We start from the raw sequence: 22470 nt of genomic DNA, 5'->3' as shown, positions 1-22470 counted from the left end.
TTCACGTGCTATTTATTTTCGCGAATTTCGCGATCAAGGTAAATTCGCGAAAGTTTATCTCCGCGAATTGATATCTTCAACAGTTCTTCTACAATTACAAAGCTTGTAACGGTAAATAAATTTGATTCCTTTGATCTCCCACACAGCTCGGCGACGATCAGTTTGTAAAACGTTTCTGATTGGCCGACCTATCGGGGAACAGTATCGGCGCGAGTGTAACACTTTAACTGACTAATACAAATGTAGTTTGGGAAGAAGGCGGGGCCACTGTTCGTCGCAATTTTTTCTTTCGATTTAATAGTACGTATCATGACATTACAAGTGATCTACGTACTTAATTGTACCAAAGATACACAATTGCACGATACCAGAAAAACGAATGATTTGCTAATTTTTTTCTCTCTTCCTTCTGCCTACATATAGCCTAGATTTTAATTCAGTTTAAAATGCGTTTTGCAAACTGAAATCTATACATGTATGCGGCGACGTATATAGTTTATATTATATTTAAGTCTCTGATATATGATCTGTTAGAGAATGTTAAAATTCCATCATGTTTTGAATATTCTGAAAGTTCCACATTTTGAATTTTCAGATCATATACAGTAGCAACAAAAATGATTGGTTGAACTATTTTTACTAAACTGTTTAAAGGGCCACTACCTTTCCGAAACGGCTTTTAATTTTTAAAATAGGAATGTAAAACGAGATCAATAATTTTGTAGAGTCGCAGAAGTTATTAATTATACGTTTACTAGCACACTTATCATCACCTTCAGAACTGTTTAATTAGAATAAATAAAATGTTAATTTTCATAACGCGGGTCGTTTTATGTTTCCCGCCGTCGTCCTAAATGCCGCGCGGTAGTTGACTATCACTGCGCCAGACGGCAAAACAGCGAAATGCATCTCCACTTTTATCGTACATTAGACAGGAAATCTTGCATATGTTTGGTGTTGTAACCTCATCTTAAGCCATCGATATATATTTTCTTTTGTTATTAATGTTTTTAAGAAACCTTTAAATTTTGCTCCGGAAAGGTAGTGGCCCTTTAAAAGATCATTTTTTCATAAATCATTTTCGTCTGGTGTATTATTTTTTTCTGAGGCAAATTTTCAATAATTGATACATGTATATGGTAATAAAATACTGTGTCCCTACTTTATGTTACACATAAAAAAGTTGGTTACAAACTGCACGCTGCGTTTAGCGAATGTAAACATTTGAATATTACCCAAACAATTGTAAAGCAAACAAAAGAAACAACTTTTATCGTCAAACGTTCAACATTGCTTTTCAAACGTTCAACATTGGTCCCGCCTACAAGCATCCTCGATATTCCAGGGCTTCCGATCACTTACGATCTCTACACCCCTGGACTATCTCATAGTGAAATTGAAGGCAGCTCAGAGGAAAACATTTGACCAATCACAGACCAGCAAAGATTTCCTCTGAAGACTACAGAGAGAGCGACGCCCAACTTCAAAGCCACACAGTCAACCACAGTGTACCGTTATACGGCTCTTTTGATGTACATCAAACGACTAAATTATCTGTTCTAGTCTGTTGCCTCCAGTTTTACTATGAGATAGTCCAGGGGTGTAGAGATCGTTAGTGATCGGAACCCCTGGAGTATCGAGGATGGCCTACAAGCAAAACTATTAGTCAATCAACGTGTTACAGTCATGCCGATACTGTTCCTTGATAGGTCGGCCAATCAGAAACGTTTTGCAAACTGATCGTTGCCGAGCTGTGTGGGAGATCAAAGGGATCCAAACTATTTACCGTTATAAGTTTTGCTAAATAGTAAGCGGTATCGCTGTAAACTTAACGGTATTTATTCAATTTTAAATCCGTGAAACTTAATCTCTGCGAAATTGTTTTGAAACGGAAAACGCGAAATTCAGTAGCCGCGAAAGAAAGTTGGTTTACATTAACTTCATCATCAATATCAATGTTCTGACTATATAATTAATATTATGTCTTGATTCAATATATTGACACATTACGCATTTAAGATGCTCCACCGCCGACAGAACATAAACGATACTAATCATTTGAACAATAATTGGTGTTTAACGTATATGTATGTCTGATTAACACATGCTAAATACAAAGCAAAAAGATAAAAAATAACAATATTGCGCTCAACCAGGAAGCAAGTTTGAAACGGCCAATAATATTTAATTGATATAGGAGACCTGTATTGTTATTTCATTTGGAACCACTTCATGGGAATGACGTCTTCCTGGTAAGTCTATGGTTTCCACATCAGAAAAATTCCATTAAGAGTACTTGTTTTTCAACGAAAATAACTGAATGAAGACGGTTTAGGCAAGACTATATAAGTTAATTTGAACTTTGAGGACTGTGTTGATGATCTTTTGATTTTCTAACCACAATATTGTAGCTCTTAAGACTTTTCGACGGGTATTGGTGTCGTCTTAAAACTTGTGGAAAGATACAGTAGGCTGGTTATGTTTTATTTAATGATTTTCTAAACTGGTCTATGCTATGTTGTCTGGCTATCAAAGTCTACACTACATGTAATTCCAGCATTGATCTTATGTAAATAAAAATATTATTGAAATAGAATAGGTAAGACCTACTGTACTATAAGACTCTTTCGTATGTGGATATGAATGTGCTTCTATCCGAGGGTCATAAAATGTAAAACCGAAGGCTTGCCAAGGGTTGTATAAAATTTGTGATCCCTAGGGTTGTATATCCCTAATCTTCACATCCTCATATGAAAGAGTATTTTTCTATCATACATTGTCTTTTATTTCAATTTTACAATTATGATATTCCGCCATTTTGAAATAAATTCTCCATACGTGTGAAATTACGAGATATTCATAACACTAAACCCATTGTTTGCATCTTTTTTAGCATCACATCCTAGTTTCCGAGAAAATAGTAATTGTGCTTACACAGTGACGTCACGAGGCTGTGTTGATAGGAATAAAACAATATTACACACATGGGTATAAGTGGAAAATTTACTCGGAAATTATACGATGCCCGTTTTCATTGCCACGAGAAGATATCAATGTATATGGAGAATAATGATATCAAATAATTTGGTGCCTTGAGACTTTGAAAAATTAATGCACATTTATATTAGTATTTAAATAGTTTATTAAGGAATATTTTAATGATAGATATTCTGTCTAATGGTATTCTCAGTACTCTAGGGGCTACATTGGTGATATGCACCCATGGACTTTCTAATTACAAAATTGAAGGCAGATCAGGAGAAAAACACTGACAAATTTCATTTTCTATTTATGTACACATAAACAATCGAAAAACGGTATAGTGTGGTTGACTGTATTGCTTTGAAGTTGGGCGTCGCTCTCTCTGTAATCTTCAAAGGAAATCTTTACAGACTGTGATTGCCCAGTTTCTATTTTTCTCATGAGAATTGTTACTAAGATTTTTACTATGAGGTGGTCCAAAGGTTGATATAACCACAGTGAAAGTAACCCTTGGAGAATCGTGGATGTTTATTGGTATTTCAATCTGTATTCATATCAATTGTTTACTTCTATTTAGTAACAAATCTATGTTTATGATTACATTCCATCTCATTTATTTTTACTAAAAGTAAAACATCGTTGAATTATGTCACTTCAATAACTCATTCATCAAAAACATTCCATGTATTTAAATTTCAGTTTCATGAGCAGCCGTAAAGATAACGTAGTTCCTCAATTAAATAGCGTGAAGGAAATATAAATTTTCAATGGACGTGCTAAGAAAAATTTGATTGCACATTATAAATAGATTTGATCTTAGATGAAATGTATCAATTTGAAATACTCGAGTTCTGTATCTCTCGTGCTCGTGTGTTTTTGTAACTCAAAAAACTTTCTCGTGTGAAATAAATTCCATATCCAACAACCACTCGTAGTGCAACTGGGAAAGTGAAATTATTTGCATCGTGGCAATTTCGGACACAACTCTTTTTTTCTCAGTAAGTATATCTATACGTGCGATCATATTATTAAGTAATTATTTCAAAAGTAAATAATTTCATGATAGATGCACAGTGCGAAATTTGACACACAGTTTGAAATCGGAAAATATGCACGTTTACAGTATGAATCAAAATATATGAAAATGTGCCGAGTGAAACAGGGAAAATATAGAAAACCTTAAGGTCAAGGTGTAAATTGGTGTAGATAAACATCATTTAACAGTGACAAAAGTTATGAAAATAACAACAAAAATATGGACACACAGTAGACAATGCACAAATTGTTTTAAGCAGTGTTCCAGCTAGGATTTGAAAAGGGCAGGTTGCTGGGCAAAAAAAGGGCATTTTTATTCGCGACATAAAACTTGTAGGGCATTTTATATACGACATACAGTTAATATCAGAATCAGCTGTATATGTATATCATTGCATCATAATCATCAATGATTCTAATATCAATAACAACATTATGGCATCAAGAAGACTTTGGGAGTGTTTTGTTAATTCTCCAAAATTTCCAAAACATAGAAATTTAAGAAAAGGTTGACTGTTTTGATAATGAATCTTTTAATTTTTATTTGGATTAACAGGATGCCACAATATCTGCTTTGTTTCAGTTCTGTATTTGTACTCTCTGCTGATTCCTTAAGTCTTACTTCAAGAAAAATCTTCCATATATTTGTCTTTGCAATGCATGTTGTCATTTACAAAGTCCATTCAGTCTCACATCAAGTAAAATTTACCAAATAAGTATTACAAATTGCCACAATTTGTCTTTAAGTGATTATGTGTTTACCATTTTGTTTCAGAATTTAGTTCTATCCATGAGCTTGAATGGATTTACAGAATGAAAAGAGAAGAAACAAAATTCTTTCAATTAAATTAAATTTATTTTAACAACTAGTAAATGTTGAAAACAATGTATCCACAGCTCTCTGTAATCTCACCATGCACTCAGTAGACATACCTACACATCTCTCAGACATTACAAGTTATCAGTATTAAAACAAACACACTTTCATCCATGATATCAAGAAGTTATAATTACTAAATTGAAATCAATTGAAAAAATATAAATAAATTGTAACAAAGTTGCATGTCCAAATTAAGTAGTTGACAACAGTTATAATTGACTTCAAAAATAGTTCTTTGATAAAAGTATGTGTATATATAACCTAGGAAATTTGTCACACATACACTAAATCACTAACACACAATAAAATAAGGCTGGTTGTGAGGTGTTCAAAAGTGAAGCTAGCACTGGACATCAGGAGTCCTCAGCATCAGATTTGTAGAAGGAATATCTACAAATTAAAAAGAAAATCAAAATATTAGACACAATTGGACCATTATTCAAGTTTTATTCTCAATGTTAATTATTCGAAATTACATGTCTCTGAAAAATAACGTTTAAGATACTGGTCATGAAATATGTATTTTACACTCGGTGAACGGAAACTACGGCTTATAGTAATACTTTTTGTTCAAATTAAGTTTGAATAAATGTGCAGGATTAAATGAGGAATTCGATGACTGAAATAACTCCGTGTAACGAAGCCATGTCTCACGGCTCACACTAGCCATACAATCTATAATCAAATAACAAATTACGTAAGATATCAATTCAAAAGTGTTATCGGTGGCATATAATAATAATAGCCGATTCAAAATCTCGCTTCTTGATCGATAAAGCTTCTTATTTTGTGAATTTATTTACTTTTTGCACATCAAAGAAAAGCCGACCCGCGAAAATGCTACACCGATTTTTAAGCAACCGAGGCAAAAATGTATCAAAATATACGACGAAAATTGCATATAACTACATACCTGAACATCCACAAAAGATCGTGACATTTCTTTGCCGATTTGTTGAGTTCTTGGCGAGATGAAAACATTGTAAATTTGTTTATTGTGAGTCGGAAGTTGAAGACATCAATGATATGCGCGAGCAAACAGGAAGCAGGAAGTTGTGTTAGCTAGACTTGCTAAGTCCGGAATTAGAGCCGGCGAATCAACATACGATATCGGGACAGTATGGGGAAATCGAAAAAAGGACAGGGCGTTGGGAAAAGGGCAGGGCGTAAGGAAAAAGGGCAGGGCGCTGGGAATTAAGGGCAGGGCGCCGCGCCCTGCTAACCCGACCTAGCTGGAACACTGTTTTAAGTATGAAAAATAAAGGAAAAATATAAACAGCGACAGAACTACACGAAAATATGAACATAAATCAAGAATAAATTATCAACGAAGTCAAACAACGAGTGAAAAATAATAATATGTATCATGGAAGAAAAGTTTGAAAGATTGATAAAATATGAACAAAATATACATGAATATTGGCCACAGTATACTTTATACTTATTTATGATGGTAATAACATGGGCCATATTGAATGGTAAGGACGGGTAGACGTTAATCTAGATAACCATTCCTTTGTCATTGGAACATAATTTGACAGCACAATAATGCTTTGAATGTATTAATGTAAATAAGAGAACTAGAACGTGATAACATGAGTGCTTCAGTGCGTAAAACCGATATTTTTGTTCGATTAAACCGTTTCATTGTCACAATGTCGTTAGACTAGAATGGACACATATTTTGCATGCACAGTGATATATGTACTTTGGATGTAGCAATTAAATAAATGCACCAGGAAGTGATACTTGAATGTTCGGTTACAAACCAGGAAGTTTAAATCCAACCAATATTTACATGCCGTTCCATCTGGTCAAGCAGAACTTAGGTCATGAAATAACTTAAATGAGTTAAAATCCTACTTTAAACCTGAGAACGCCAGAAGATTATTAATGCTAAGATAATATCATTAATTGAATATGACCTAATTTTATGCAAGGGACCCAGCCAACATGAATCTATAATGTAATCATCTTAAGTAGGTCATGTCAAAATTCACATGCAGTACCAAACACCAAGTTTCAGTAAAATTATTAGTTATCAATGCTAAAATAGAACAAATGCCAAATTAGGTCACTGTGTCCTACTTATTATTTCAACTCTAATATAAATTACGCCATAATCATCTGTCCATAAGCATCCCATGTTTGAAGTAGGTTTGGATTTATGTTATTAAAATCAAGCTATCCACATTTTTTAGCTATGTACTTAATAACAGTTATGTAATCTATCACGCTTATTTCCTTTTGATATTTTATTTTATTAGGGTCCTGCAACACCCTGGTCTTTTATAATGGGTACTTAGTTTTTTTTATAAATTCTCCCACGTACGGTAATAACAGTACAAAGGCGATAATACATAACACACAATTGACCTTAAAATTAAATCCCCGTCGATACTCCAGGGGTTCCGATTACTTACGATCACTACATCCCTGGACTATCTCATAGTAAAACTGAAGGCATCTCAGAAGAAAAAAATCAGCCAACCACAGTGTACCGTTATACGGCATTTTTGATGTACATCAAAGGACTAATTACCTATTCTGTTGCCTCCAGTTTTACTATGAGATAGTCTAGGGGTGTAGAGATCGTAAGTGATCGGAACACCCGGAGTATCGAGGATGAAGTCAAATATATATATGCAAACAAATATGTTCATAAACTGAAAAATTTAATTGTAGAAAAAATGGCAACAAAACATGACGTCTCTGCAAAAACAATAATTCAGGGATTTTCCCGAGAATGGAGAGGGCTGGTCATCTCTCCTGCCAAAGCCACCATCGAAGATGCACAGAGATACAAATCTCGGCTAGATAACCTCGTTTCTAGGACCAGTGATGGTATCACCGAGATCAAAGGTTACATCGATGACGTGAACTGTGACATTACAGATCTCTCGATTCAAGTAAAAAGGTCAATGGCCAACAATGTACAAATTATGTTGGACTTAGCAAGAAAGCTCGGTACGTATTCTGATAACATAAGTGTGAATCATTGCATAAACATTAGGCCTACTTAAGTTTGATATTTTGTAAGTATGTGATGTGTGTAATTACAGAGACGTAGTCCCAAAAGTAAACACGCAACTTACTGTTTAAAAGGTATAGATTGATATACTCCAGGAACTCGTCCTTTGTAGACCAGAAATGTTGATATAGCGTAAAACATAATCAAACTAATCCAGTCCATACTATTATATTTTTGCATATAGTTATCAGTCCTTACAGATCGGTATTGTTTGCGACGCCATGTGTTTGTGAGCCAACGGCATACATTTAAGAGAAAACGACGTCAGTTTCGCTCAACCAATGATGAGTTTGCAATAGATAGCTACCGCAGGGGAGGTAACTCTGTAATATGCACAGTCAGCTTTCAATAAAATTATAACTTGATATATTTGCAGATATTTGATGAAAAAGATAAGTTTACCACAAGAGAATGACTTTTATATTGATAGCTAGTATCTTTGATTTGATTATTTTATTTACAGTCCCCTCACAGAAACCTGTAAGCGACAGGTATGTACGGATGCAATATTCTTTTTGACTTAGGAATATATTGAGAAATTAACATAATTAAATAATTAGTGACAACCAACATCAGCGAAGACTTATTATGGTATTATTCTACCTTCTACATGTATAGAATACTACTACTTATAGTTACAATAACTTTAGATTTCACCGTTGAAAATAGAAGCCAAGCGTTATGCAACTTATTATATACTAAAACTTACACATACTCTCAATTACAAAATTTAAAAGTACCGACAAGCAATTAAAATTTCATTTCAGAAACTGCAAATCTAATCTTATGGATCTCACCCAAAATGCATAAATTATCGTTCGTAAGCAGTATTGTGCGCATGCGTGAGAAACAGAAACTAAAACAACATGGCGAATTATCAAACGAGAAAACTGTGACTTGACATATAATGTACGCGCGAGTTTTGTACAAATACTGTATACATGTACGAGTGGAAAATGTGATTGGGAGCCAATGGGGGGTAATTTGCCATTTTGATAAAATAAACCGTATTGTGGCTTGACCCCTTCCTCTTGCCACGTTACTGCATTTAGTTACTAAACACACCTTGCACACTTTTTTAACAGGGCCAACCAAGGAAAGTTGAAACTAGGAAAGGCCGATCAAATGTGAGAATTTGAATGACATAAAATTATTAACTTAAATTTCTTTGAATGTACTTAAAATAATCATTATACTAAATTAATATCATAATCAACAAATTTTATAATGACGATACAACGCCATAAGCGCATTGAAGTATCAGTTTTGAATTACTTTTTAAAATTTGAAGTACACATGTACTTTTTTATTATATTTGAAAATGTAGAATATATTTAGAAAATCATATATTTATTTTCGTCTATTTTCTTTAATAATTTTGTTATACTTTTAAATTTGTCAAAATGTGTTTTGTTTAAATTTTGTATATTTATAAGCTTTATAATATTTGTAAATTCATTCAATAGCATTTTTTTCTTCATTATGGACAGCTTGATACACACAAAATATTTTATGAAACATTCTCAGATTAAATATACATCTTATCATATCATTTGAAGTTGATACATCAGAACGAAAAGGTAGAAAATAAAGAAAAACTGGAAAGTTTTCAGAAGGATACAAGAATACAAGGTCTCATTTTCTCAATCAATTAAAACCTAAACTGAGTCGTAATGTTATCATAAATCAATAAAAAATACACCAATTTCAAAGCTTATCCCATTTAAAGGGAAATATTAGAACCTGGTTTGTTGGTTTTGTTGCAGATCCTCTCTATCCAAGCCAAACGATAAACCAAACGTAGTGACTGCATTCGTCGGCACGCTTTTCAAAATGCAACGGTAAGTTCATTATTACATTTATTTTATAGGCTGTAATGAAAGTTGCCAAATCGACTAGCAGATTACGTTTACTAAATAATGATAATTATATAAAAAAAATCCAAAATGAAAGTAGAATAATTAAAGGTAGAAAACTGAGTGGCAATATAAAATGGGACTTATGGTCTATAAACCGATATAGAGCCTTTGAGATTTGATTATAAGAATCTTTCTTATATGGATAATAAGGTCAGGGATATTCTACCCGAGGGTCGGCTATTTGTAGTAAAACTCGAACCTTGTCAAGGGTTTTACAACATTTTATAATTCCGAGTGCAGAATATCTCTATCCTTCCTATCTCTACATGAAAGGGTATTTTCTCTAATACCTTGACGTTTTTACTACAGACATCCTCTTATTTTGAGTCCTACGTAATAAGTTCTAAGAGAAACCTGCGACCGTAAGTCAGTTTTCCAAACATGAAAGTTGGGCGATATTTCTAAGGTAGATTCATTTGTTTGCGTCCTTTACAACAATGCATGCAACAAAGTTTCAGTTTTTTATCGAGAAAACAACCTTTCTGTCGGTGTTTGCCGTCATAAGGTTGTATTGCATGGGTTGGCTTGATGAAATATCATTTGTTCAGAAGCGTTTTCATTGCATTATCATCATGGGTAGTTTATATATAATATATAATATTTTTAAAGTTAGACCAGGAAAACCGTTTATCAACGACGATTTAATTCATAAGATGGGACAGTCATTTTGACGGTGATCAGTTGACGGTACCATGTAAACATCAATGGTCACGTTTTGAGTGTCAGATTTTCCCCATAGACTGCACTTTAACTTGTTGAAGTGGCAAGTGAATGTAAATATTACGTCATTAATATCATTTACTCCTTTTTTTACAGTTCATCTACGAATGTCAAGACAACGCAGTTGTAAGTTTTGTTTAATGTAAAAATGAAAACTGTAAAGCCTTGTTAAGAGTTGCTATGAAAAGTTTGTAACATGTTTAAAAAAATTCCTTTTAAAATGTACTAATTATTCACTGACATATTAACAGTTACACTATATTTTGATACACTTGCGATCACTTAAACCCTAAAATAACCTCAAACTTAAACTAGCATTATTGGAACTACTTTTCTAACCATAAACTAGCATTGTTTGAACTACTTTTCTAACCATAAACTAGCATTGTTTGAACTACTTTTCTAACCATAAACTAGCATTGTTTGAACTACTTTTCTAACCATAAACTAGCATTGTTTGAACTACTTTTCTAACCATAAACTAGCATTGTTTGAACTACTTTTCTAACCATAAACTAGCATTGTTGGAACTACTTTTCTAACCATAAACTAGCATTGTTTGAACTACTTTTCTAACCATAAACTAGCATTGTTTGAACTACTTTTCTAACCATAAACTAGCATTGTTGGAACTACTTTTCTAACCATAAACTAGCATTGTTGGAACTACTTTTCTAACCATAAACTAGCATTGTTTGAACTACTTTTCTAACCATAAACTAGCATTGTTTGAACTACTTTTTTTAATCATAAACTAGCATTGTTGGAACTACTTTTCTAACCATAAACTAGCATTGTTGAAACTACTTTTCTAACCATAAACTAGCATTGTTTGAACTACTTTTCTAACCATAAGCTAGCATTGTTGGAACTACTTTTCTAACCATAAACTAGCATTGTCGGAACTACTTTTCTAACCATAAACTAGCATTGTTGGAACGACTTTTCTAACCATAAACTAGCATTGTTGGAACTACCTTTCTAACCATAAACTAGCATTGTTGGAACTACTTTTCTAACCATAAACTAGCATTGTTTGAACTACTTTTCCGTATCACAGACTTGACCCCAGATATATCATATAAAACATTCCGACTGATTCGTATTCATTTTCTCTCTCTTTTTTCCAAAGAGAACCAGAGAAAGACAGCAACACAGAAATTGCAAGGCAACTGAAAGAAAATACCAAATCTGCCGAAAGCATGCAGAAACTTTCGTCGCTCATTGAAAAAGTGAACGCCTCGTGTGATAAAATAATGTCACAAGAAGGATTGGCCACATCCGAAATAAATGCGTTACAAGATAGCATAAATTCCTATGCTAACACCATAGAAGATGAGAAAGAACGAAAGGATAGAATAGAAAAACAAGAGAAGGAAGAAGAAAGACAAAAATGGCTACGAAATCCAGATAACTGGAGTCCTCTGATGTAAGTATTTTGTATTTATTAGAAATAGGTCAGTACTTGTTCTAGTTCTTCATTACAGGCAGTGATCGCATGTCCAATTCATTGATTATGCACCAACAAACCAAGGAAGGCCTACTGTCATGTAAGAAAATTTAAAGAATTCACACTTTAAGAACTATTTTAAATTGATTAATGAAAATTAGTTTTCCATTTTTTTAGAATTGAAAACACATCATCTCCTTGCATCTGTAATTGTGGAGAATTTTGGAGAAAATATTAAAAAAAAGTTCGAATCACTTTAAAAGATGACCGAGCAAATGCAACATTTAGCGATGAATAATGTTGTGATCGATAAATATAGGATCTATATATATATAATATATTCATATGAAACGATTCTTGGAAGGGCCTTTTTTGCGAGCTTTGCGAGCTTCGCGAGCTTCGCGAGATAGCTAACGAGGATTGAACCATCTGATAATACACTAAACACATATGTAAAAATATCACACGATTGTTTTTTGATATATCAACGTGACTTGTAAAAACTCTCAAGATCGATTACGAAATCCTCTTTCATCAGTTGACCCTTTTCTCCTAAAATGTTAATGGCCGGTCATTAATTTTTGCTGTTAGAAGCTACATCATTACACTTAATTGAATAACACAGACTTTCTAAAATACTTTTTAATGACAGGATAAATCATTACTTACTTAGATTAAAAGATAGATCCAATGGAGACAGATTTACAAACACAGATGTCCTCTGTGTAGTATACGCCATGGAAGGAAGCTTAAGTTCACTTCAGTGTACCAACATGGAAGGTCAGATCAAAATGGCGGACTGGCTGGACATCCAACACGAGGAGCAGGCGTCGTGTCCTATCCAGATAAAATCTAGAGGAAATGGCGCTGTTAACCTTGAGGTGTGTGTTTGAATATCCAAAAATATGTTCTAAAAGACAACCAACCTGGATGTCCCATAGATCACGGTGTTAAATACAGACAAATATGTCTACAAAGACCGCCCAAGGGATAAATGAGATTTCTCTTTATATCCTGTAATTTGGGACCCTAGAAAAGTGGTCTTATAAAGTTTGTTGCCTCTATACAGAGGCTGTCGCTAAGGTAGGGTTTACTGTATATCAATAGAACTATCAAATCAAATTCAGTTATAATGTTCTATATGTACAGCATAGATTCTAACATTAGATAGAAAAAGCTTAAACTCCCACCGGGTAGCCATGATTAAATAAGGTGCATTCTGCACTGAAAGATTCTGGAACATTAATTAAATTGTTATTTTTGAAATTTCATTTCAATCTCTCTTTCCATTATATCATTGTTACCTGGGGAGAATACATGTCTGCTTTTTAAAATTGATGCCAACTTGCCAACGTGTGACTAGGACAAAATTCAATCCTCTATAAAGGTGAATTTTGCGAAGGTCTGTTTTGCATTTATTTGGTTGCTCCCAATATAGAATTTAATGAATTTAACATCAGATATTATTCAGTGATCACAAGACAGTATGTAGCCACACATAGTGCTTGCACATTCATATGTATCCATACAATACAAAATGCAAAGTCACGTGGGATTTAATTGACAGCATAATATTGATGTTTTCGCACTTTTATCTACAAGTTACCGATGGAAGTGTACGTACCTTATTCTATCGTTGGAACAAGACACGAGCCCGAGATTAAAGTCTCCATCAACGACGGACCATGGAAGTCACCTGACCTACTGACCAAACGTCAAGTTACAGCTTTTCCGGTACGTAAAGAGATATATAATTTGGATGATTGTTACAACTTGTTCATTTTTGGCTTAAGCAATTCCCTAAAACTGTTTTGCATTCTAAGATCAGAAGTTGTTATCAGTCTACAGGAAGAGATAGATAGAGTTTGTGAAATATGGCGGTAAAAATGGCTAACAGCTTACAAATAGCTATTTACTGGAAAGTTAAAAGCGTTAACCAATCAATGGTAATGAAGTTCAAACAAAATATCCTTGTCTGTTTACAGAAACGGATTAGCTATGTTGGGGCCTCAATCACAAGCTTTAAGTCATTCAGAATCGTGGTCGCCGCTGTACCAAAGAGGAAAAAGTTCCTGGTGGATAAAAATGGTCTGAACATCACTGAAGGCTGTATTGATATACAGGTCCCTCCCGGGTACGGAAACGACAGTATCAAAATAGGGGTGAGTGATTTATACGTTGAATGAATCTCATATCAAGAGTGGATATTTTGTGCTAAATTTATTTTGATAAATGAAGATGTTTGTGCAATCATTCATTTCGTGAAGTTGGTCTTGTTCTGTCTTGAAAATGAGGTTCATTGATACGTTTGAAAGCGACGAAGCAAGATTGTATTTTTATGGCAAGGGAGTCAACTCATAATGTTTGGATACAGACGCTTGAATAATGACAGAGATAAAAATAACAGTTTGCGGAACATTTTGGCCTTTGGGATTAGGAATAAGTTATTTAAGTAGTTAAAAAAAACATAGATAACTGATCAATCTTATAGTGTGATTTTTTGTAAGATGTGAAAAGATCATTTTTATAAATAAAGATATTGGCATCTAGGTTATATTGAAACAGACGAATATGCAGTGAATTAATATAAAATTAAGGGAGACAACTAATTATAATGTCCTTATCAATGACAGATAAAGGTTTCGTTAGTGTTAAAATGCTGCTCTACCTTGAAAAATCGTGGTACGATTTTCTTAAAAATATTTTACACCAATAAAAGCAAACATGTTGTGTTATTATTTCTCTGTAACAATTTAACATGATAATTTTTACCTACATAAATTATAATATTTTTATGTATCATTTTTACCGCATTACCGCTAAAGATTATGGCCATAGTGTTTGTCTATCTGTCTGTTTGTCTGTTCGGATGTTGGTTTACATACGATAACTTGGGAACGGATTGATTGATTTTGTTAAAATGTCATACAATAGTTCCTATTACTTATGATGTACACACCCTAGGATTGAATTTTTTGCGCAAAAGATGAACTACTAATATTTTAGGTATTGGATGGCAAAGAAACACAAATTGGACACGGAAACTTTCTTGGCGCACAAGTATATGTGGATCTTGACTGTGTTCAAAAAACAACCAAAGACATTAACGTGAAAATATCCGAGAAAAAACGTGAGTTTCTTTACATAAATACTGTATAGGAGTCCTTGCGAAGCAATTTCATATTTTGAACACGTTTTAGTTCGTGAAATAAAACAACTTGTAGAACGTGTTTATAGATTAACTGCAATATCGTGGTATCATCGGGAAATATTTAAATACTCTATGGTTCCGAATATTATTATTGATGATTTCATTATCTTATTGGAGTCACCATTAAAATCTCTATAGTGGTTTTGTTTGTCCTTGTTGAATTAATTTTGGATTAAAAATTCCTAAAAATGCAAAATATTTGTTTTGAGTTGACCATTTTCTCGCTTAAATAAGCGTGATTTAAATCGCGTGAATAGTATGTCCTTTCGATGGACATAAAACATTTTGTTTGAACCTTACATTTTGCCAAAGCAATCCACAACAAATCTCTAATGCTATCTCCTCTTGTAAAAATTTCATTGATGTTTACAGTTTCAGACCAGTGCAAGGACAGGGAGGCGGTGTACACGGCTTTGGGAAGAATGGTTACTTCCGGAAAGGGTCTTCCTAATTTCAAGTTGGATCCATTTCTGGAGCATTTACAGAATGAAGGCGTGATTAAAGCCAAGGAAGCTCATGATAATAAAGTACAAAACATATCAATATTTAAGAATTAATTTTATTAGATTTTTTATGTTATGGAGATATAACAAAAAAATCTGAGTGTACTCTATATAAACCGCGAAGAGATTTATGATGAGAGTACACTCAGATTTTTGTGTTATATCTCCATAACATTAAAAATCTATTAAAATTAATCCTTATTATTCAATTTACTAAAGATAATCTCTTCAATAGTCAAAATTCAATTTGGGCTTATTTTGTCAATGAAATCATTACGCCGTCATTTCAACCAATCAGAAGCAACGTTACAAACGGCGACGCCCTTTTTTCCTTTATGGGCTGAAAAAATAAATTTTTAAGCCGATGAAAATGCTCGTAACAAGCAAAATTGAATTATTCAAGAATAATGTATCAATATCGTTTCCATCAAATTCTATAATTATGGCAGTGATACTGCTTCAAAGAGGGAGTAATTTACATGAATGTGTAAGTGAGTAGGATTTGATATTCTAATTATAATTTTTGTTGCTTGAAAACGATCGTTTATATATATATATATATAATATTAATTTTCAGAACCACCTAGATGTTCACAGGAGGACAAAGCATCTACTAGAAATTCTTCTCCAAAGACCGTCTGCAGCAGAAAAGGTCTTGATCTGCTTAGATAAGTCTGGGAATAGTCACATCACAAAACAGATTCGACAGTTGAAGCCAACAAAACCTGGCAATTATGTAGCCGAAGGTAAACAATCTTTGAAGGCGATTTTCCTTACATCACAATCAATTCAGAAATGACATTTTGCGAAGTCCATGTTCTGATAATTATTCATACTCAAACATACTTAACATGGTTTTGATTTTATGTCCCGTTCTAAACTGAAATTAAATATTTAAGACCGATAGGATAGGCTATTTTTACAGCATACAATTATCTTAATAAAAAATTATTTTTAGTGCTTGTCATGTGTTTTGTGTTCTGGCGATGGCAGTATTGGTTTTATACAGGATAATACATTATTGAAAGACATAAAGAATTTCTCGTACAAAAACTGATAATACTAGCCCTTGCTACATGAAATTTTAGGTAATAAACTGATATAAAATCCTATTTTTGTGCGGAACCATATCGATACTCTTCAGTTTAATCTATGATCTGTGAAGTGTTTTATATATATTTTAATATTATCTTTTTATCTATTTTTTTCATTTCCTAGTAAGCCACACTTAAACCAAAAATGTTCTTCCTCTTTGATATTTCTTTCTGTTTATTTTTCATCTTTTATGTCCCTAATACCTTTCCAATAAAAAATCAAAACAATATTTCTTCCCAAGAAAAATGGCGCTCAGTGTTGGTGTTCCGTGCAGATGACGGGATGTGGAAAGTCTTAGATCCAAAAATCGCCAAAAAGCTTCACAAAGAGTTGGGATATACCCTGCAAGCAGGGAACCGACACTTTGAGTAAGTATTGTTTTCCATTTATTAGGGGAAGTTGGTGTTTAAAACGTTTTATATGCCATAAATTATAGCTATAGCTTACCTATTTTCACTGTTGCTATTACAGGATGCTATCGCTAACAGTATCTGATGACTCCTCAGAGAAAGACATTGAAAACATTGCCGATCAGTTTGTCAACTATGGTGCGACCGTCACGCTCGTCTGCAGACACAAGGCGGACGATAATCAAGCTGAAACCTTCGTACACGTTTTGCCAGCGAAACAAGCCTCGAAGGAGATCAGTCGACTACAGGAACATGGTTACACAAGAGGTCCTATGGAGTTGGCCGATTTCAATATCATGGACGGGGAAACTGTTGAATTTTACATGTCTGGAAATATCGGCCTTGAGTATCTAGGGAGACGACTTTACCAGGGCAAATTGGTGAAAATCCCATACAAAGCCCACAAAGACACCTGTAAATTAAACTGCAATATATACGTGGTGGACAAGAAATCCCTGGAGCAGATGGATGACGATCGATTCCGAGGTCTTCTACACTACAGGGTCAGGGCTAGGGAACCCCTAGGGGAGAGGACGGACGCGGTGGAGGTCACTTGGATGAAGGTAAGATAAACACTGCATTTGATAACAACAAGTTATAATTAGTTTCAGATCGTACCTTTAAGACTTGAATTTAGCAAGTCGTCGTCATTTTCGAATCCGGTTTCTGCAATCGGTAGTTTAATATTATTGTCATTTAAAGTTAACTTTCAGTGTATACGTAGTTGTTTAAGCATTTTTTTTATTTATACAATAATAAACCTGATGTATTTATGTTGTAGATATCCAAGCGTTACCTCTCGCACCTGTCTATGAACGGCGACCGTAAGAATTCATTTTTGTTATAATATTCAAAACCAATTTGATGTGTTTTGTAAACCACTTTAATTTTGCAAGATACATATTTTCTCCGAAAGAGCACAAACCATGTTTTGCGAAAAATTTATACCGTGTTATTGAAGTATTTAAGCTGTTATTGGTTTAGATGTCAATATTTGTAATTCTTGTACATCTTTACGGCTTATTTAATGATGTTTTATGAGAAAAAGTTTTTTTTTCTTTTAGTGCAAGCTCTTGGGAAGTTCATTAGTTCAAAGATGGCCGACAGGAATGAGATGCATGACGTGTTTGTTACCATGGATACGGCGGATACAGTGAAGGAAATAGAACAACGCGTGGAAAGACAATGTAAAAATGATCCTGACGTTATCAGAAACGAAACGACATTTTTTATATGGGCTAATCAGAACAAAGATGAACACGACCGAAAGGTAACAATTCTTAAATATAAATAGTTTAACAATACAAGTGCCTCTAGATCTTTAACAATTTTGAATGACCTTGACTGTAGTAAATACATTTTGCAGAACATGGTGTTTCCTTTAAATTTATGAACAAATTGATTAAATTGTTTTAAAAATAACAACCCAATACACTTAATAGTGCTATTTTGTGTTATATATATTGTTTAAACATTATTATTTCATTTAAGATTAAAGATATTGACATCTATTTTATATGAAAAGGGACACATCTCTTGAAATAACAAAGTGAAGGGAGATACCTTCATAATTTAATAATTAGATTAACGACGAAAAGAAGTTTGGTTTGTACGGTGCTTATAATGCTATATCTAAATAGATTGTGGTTCAATTTTCTTGAAAATTGTCAGAATAAAAGGAAACATGTATATTTTTATTCTATTAGCTTTTCTTGAACAATTGAAGAATACGATTTTATTATATTTGATTCTTGTAAGGATTTGCACGCACTTTCAGCATTTTGGCATGCCTGTTTTGTTTATGATGTATATACACACAGTGTACTAGCTCTAACATTATAATCTACAGATTGAGATACTTTTACATGCGGTGAAAAGCTACCCTTGGTGTGAGGAGGCTCGACGATTTGTTACCATGTACACTAAAGCAGGTCGGTCATTAACAAAGACAAGATCGAAATATTTTTCTAAAATCGAAAATATTCTGTAAATCATTTGTTTGATTGATATACAAAAAGGATTAGACAAAAGTTTAAGATTTACATACACAAGTTTAAAGATTTATATACAAATGGGATGAGACACAGGTTTAAGATCAGTCTTCTCCTATAATTAAGCTTGCTTTCATGACAATTCCGTTTCCATATCAGTTTGCGGAGTTAAATTTAAATTTCACGGAATAAGATTGAAATATCTTTCAATGTAAGTAAGATTGGTATCTATTCGCGGATATGAAAAAAATCACGTAAATTAAGTTTTGTTACATAATCCGCAAGATATCCAGTGTTATGTGATAAAGAGGATCTCACATCGGCGTTTGTTTTGTGGGTCATGTGATTTTATAAAACTTTAATCAAAGTTTTAAATTTTGCTCTACGAAGTTCGCTAAAAATGAACTCGTTTCATAAAAGTTACATTTGAAATGAACATCAATTTAAGTTTGATTTTTTTTCTGTGCTGATTTTTCCTATCTTTTATAACAATGCCAAACTTTTACAAGCTTTTCAAAGAATATCTGACATAGTCACCATATCAAGCAAAATCGCAATGAATTAGTTAAAATGACGTATTTACCATGTTTTATGCAGGTTTGTTTTCGGAGTTGTCACTCTTGAGCATGTCGAAGCTTTTGGGACCAGAATGGAAGGATTTGGCGGTCGTTCTAAAAATCCCTGAGGTACAGGTGGATTATATAAAGAGTCTGGACCTCAGTGAAGAAGATGCAAAAGGCAAAATGCTCGATAAGTTTCGTCTCTCTCATCAGGCTATTGCCCTCGGGGACAGACTGCCTGAAGCATTCTTCCAGTCCGTACAAGAATGTGGCTGCAGTGAAGAGTTTATCGCATACGTGGAGTCAAAAATGAAGTAAACAGTGCGATGAACAAACGATAATAAACACTACAAATGAAGAGGAAGTGAGGTGGTGTCAGGGTATTCTGTTAGGGAAAGGGACGACTGGTTTGTCCGTTGTCAGTATAATGTGACTTGACTTGGGCGGAGCCATTTCTGACCGATGTCAGTTTTTTTGTTTCTTTTTTGGTAGATTATTTTGCTTGTTAGTGTTCATTTATATCTTTATTAATGACGTATTTACGTTCGTAATTTGTCAATTTTTGTGTGATGACCGTGTTATTGCCGTGTATGAACATTAACAAGTACCTACTGGTTATGCTTTTATCGCATACCTACGGGTGTAATACACGTTTATTTCATACAATACATTCATGTCGGCCATGTCTATGAAATAAAACCTCATGCCGTTACTACGTCAACAAACTGTTTGCTATCGCGTTAACATTTGAGTTTTCAATTCTAGTAAACAGACAGGCTTTACTGTAAAGGTTGCCAACAGTAGAATTTGCGTTAAAATATCTCGCAATTTTCACGTATGCAGAAGTGACTTAAAATTGCGGTGTTTTAAAACTTGTTGCTGAAGATTTTAAAATGGGGAGATATTTTAATGGAAAAATTGTAATAAAAACGTCGAGGTATGAGAAAAAATACTGGTTATATGTGGTTATCAAATGAGATGAATGATAGGAATATTCTTCCCTTGGGGTCATTCATATCCACATATGAAAGAGTCTTAAAGTTGTATATTATCTTGTAATTTTCACCATCACAAACTCTCATAAAACATACAATGTGTGAATATTGATGCTTATATATGAATGTTCAGATCCCTGAAATCACCAATATACTAGTGACATAGCGGTAAATGTCGTATAAAATATCACACGTTTTGAAAGAAGCGCCACAGTCAACACCATGTTTCAAACCTTCGGGTAATATAGGAAAACCGAGCTGCATCACGTGATCACATCGGCGATACCCGTATAGATCGGAACCTCCCGAGCCATATCACGTGGTCAATATCGGCAATACCCGTACAGTTCGGAACAGTTCGGATACTTCCGAGCTATTTCAAACGTGTACACGTTAAAAATCAATGTTTCAATTTAATTGTTTAATAAATTTGCGAATACGAACTTTACAAAAGTCGGTAAATATCGAAAATTAAAAATTAAGAGAGGTGGAGAAAAATATGTAAAACACTCTACATAATTTTTCTATGCCAAAAATACAACAAGTCAAACACCATACAACTTTATGCATCCCTTACATAGATAACGGTATATTTGCACTATATCAGTACTCGTGGTCTAAATCTATCTTTACCTCATCCTCAATACCCCAGGGGTTCCGAGCACTTACGATCTCTACACCCCTGGATTATCTCATTGTAAAAATTCAGTCTTTTGATGTATATCATAAGAGCCATATAACGGTACACTGTAGTCGACTGTGTGGCTTTGATATTGGGCCTCGCTCTCTCTGTAGTCTTCAACGTAAATCTTTGCTGGCCAGTGATTGGTCAAATGTTTTCCGCTGAACTGCCTCAAATTTTACTGCGGGATAGTCCAGAGGTGTAGATATGGTAAGTGATCGGAACCCCTGGAGTGTCGAGAATGGCATTACCTATGAGTGGTAGGTCGGTAGACATCAGATATTTTGCTTATTCTAGTAAAATTTGCTTCTAAATCATTACATGTGTTGTGATTTCTTTTTTTGAAACAATAAAACATTCATCAAGGTTAATTGACTTGAAGGTTTTTTTCGTTTTGGGACTCCTGAGCTTGAAGGAACGTCAGTTTTAGTTTTGTATTTTATCGAATATTTTTAAATGGCGACTATCCTAAGAAAAAAATAGCATTTTAAATTAAAGATGCCGAGAGACTCTGAAAATTCCCTGTTTTTTATAATTTCAAACAAAAAGTTTTCATTCGCTTCTGAATTCTCAAAAATGATTATGTCATAAGAATTCTCTCCAACCATTGGTTCAAAAAGCTACATGCCCGTCATTGGACACATCCTTGAATATAAGGATCGCAGTCGTTGTTTTATCGGACAAAATAGTAAGTCACATTTTTAGTCATCAATACATGCAGATTTTACAAGGATTTATTATTCTGCATTAGTATTTAAAGATTTATATTACCATGCGGGTACGTATCGATTGGTACATCATGTTTTTGTGAGTAAATGTAATACTTTTTAGAGAAAATTATTGACTCACAATCAATACCTACTCGACACTGACATAACTCTGTAATATGCATATAGAAGGTAATCCATTCCAGACTAACAGAGCTTTATTATAGCTTTTTGTGACAATGCTAAAACCCTTTCACATTAATGAATGAACTGAAAATTAGACTTGTATATATACATTG

General features: G+C 33.7%; 1 protein-coding gene across 9 annotated transcripts; it reads left to right on the top strand.

Annotated features, from left to right (window-relative positions):
- Positions 1–2002: 2002 nt before the first annotated feature.
- Positions 2003–21835, top strand: LOC138315432 (uncharacterized). 9 transcript variants are annotated; one of them, XM_069256453.1, is made up of 19 exons: positions 2003–2252; positions 7583–7864; positions 8392–8419; positions 9014–9055; positions 9695–9769; positions 10664–10693; positions 11700–11996; positions 12691–12898; positions 13620–13751; positions 14003–14179; positions 15024–15147; positions 15601–15755; positions 16309–16477; positions 17068–17194; positions 17298–17799; positions 18018–18060; positions 18301–18506; positions 19086–19106; positions 19825–19999. In XM_069256453.1, exons 2-19 carry the CDS (start codon positions 7588–7590, stop codon positions 19849–19851), a joined length of 2640 nt encoding a protein of 879 aa, XP_069112554.1. In that variant the 5' UTR covers positions 2003–2252; positions 7583–7587; the 3' UTR covers positions 19852–19999. The 9 variants fall into 9 exon arrangements, with proteins under 9 accessions (XP_069112554.1, XP_069112552.1, XP_069112550.1 ...); XM_069256449.1 differs by having other exon boundaries at positions 2004–2252; positions 19086–19167; positions 19825–21835; XM_069256450.1 differs by lacking the exon at positions 2003–2252 and adding an exon at positions 6002–6139 and having other exon boundaries at positions 19086–19167; positions 19825–21835.
- Positions 21836–22470: the final 635 nt, after the last annotated feature.

This window comes from Argopecten irradians, chromosome 2 (assembly GCF_041381155.1).
Source record: "Argopecten irradians isolate NY chromosome 2, Ai_NY, whole genome shotgun sequence".
NCBI lineage: Eukaryota > Metazoa > Mollusca > Bivalvia > Pectinida > Pectinidae > Argopecten > Argopecten irradians.
The sequence above is the reverse complement of the archived record's forward strand: the minus strand, read 5'-3'. Positions and strand labels throughout refer to the sequence as shown.

Excerpts from the sequence above, each read along its gene's own strand:
- LOC138315432 (XM_069256449.1), top strand. The coding sequence starts at position 7,588 with ATGGCAACAAAACATGACGTCTCTGCAAAAACAATAATTCAGGGATTT. Across the intron at positions 15,756-16,308 it reads AGGAAGCTCATGATAATAAA|AACCACCTAGATGTTCACAG; the intron begins GTACAAAACATA and ends ATTAATTTTCAG. Across the intron at positions 16,478-17,067 it reads TGGCAATTATGTAGCCGAAG|AAAAATGGCGCTCAGTGTTG; the intron begins GTAAACAATCTT and ends TTTCTTCCCAAG.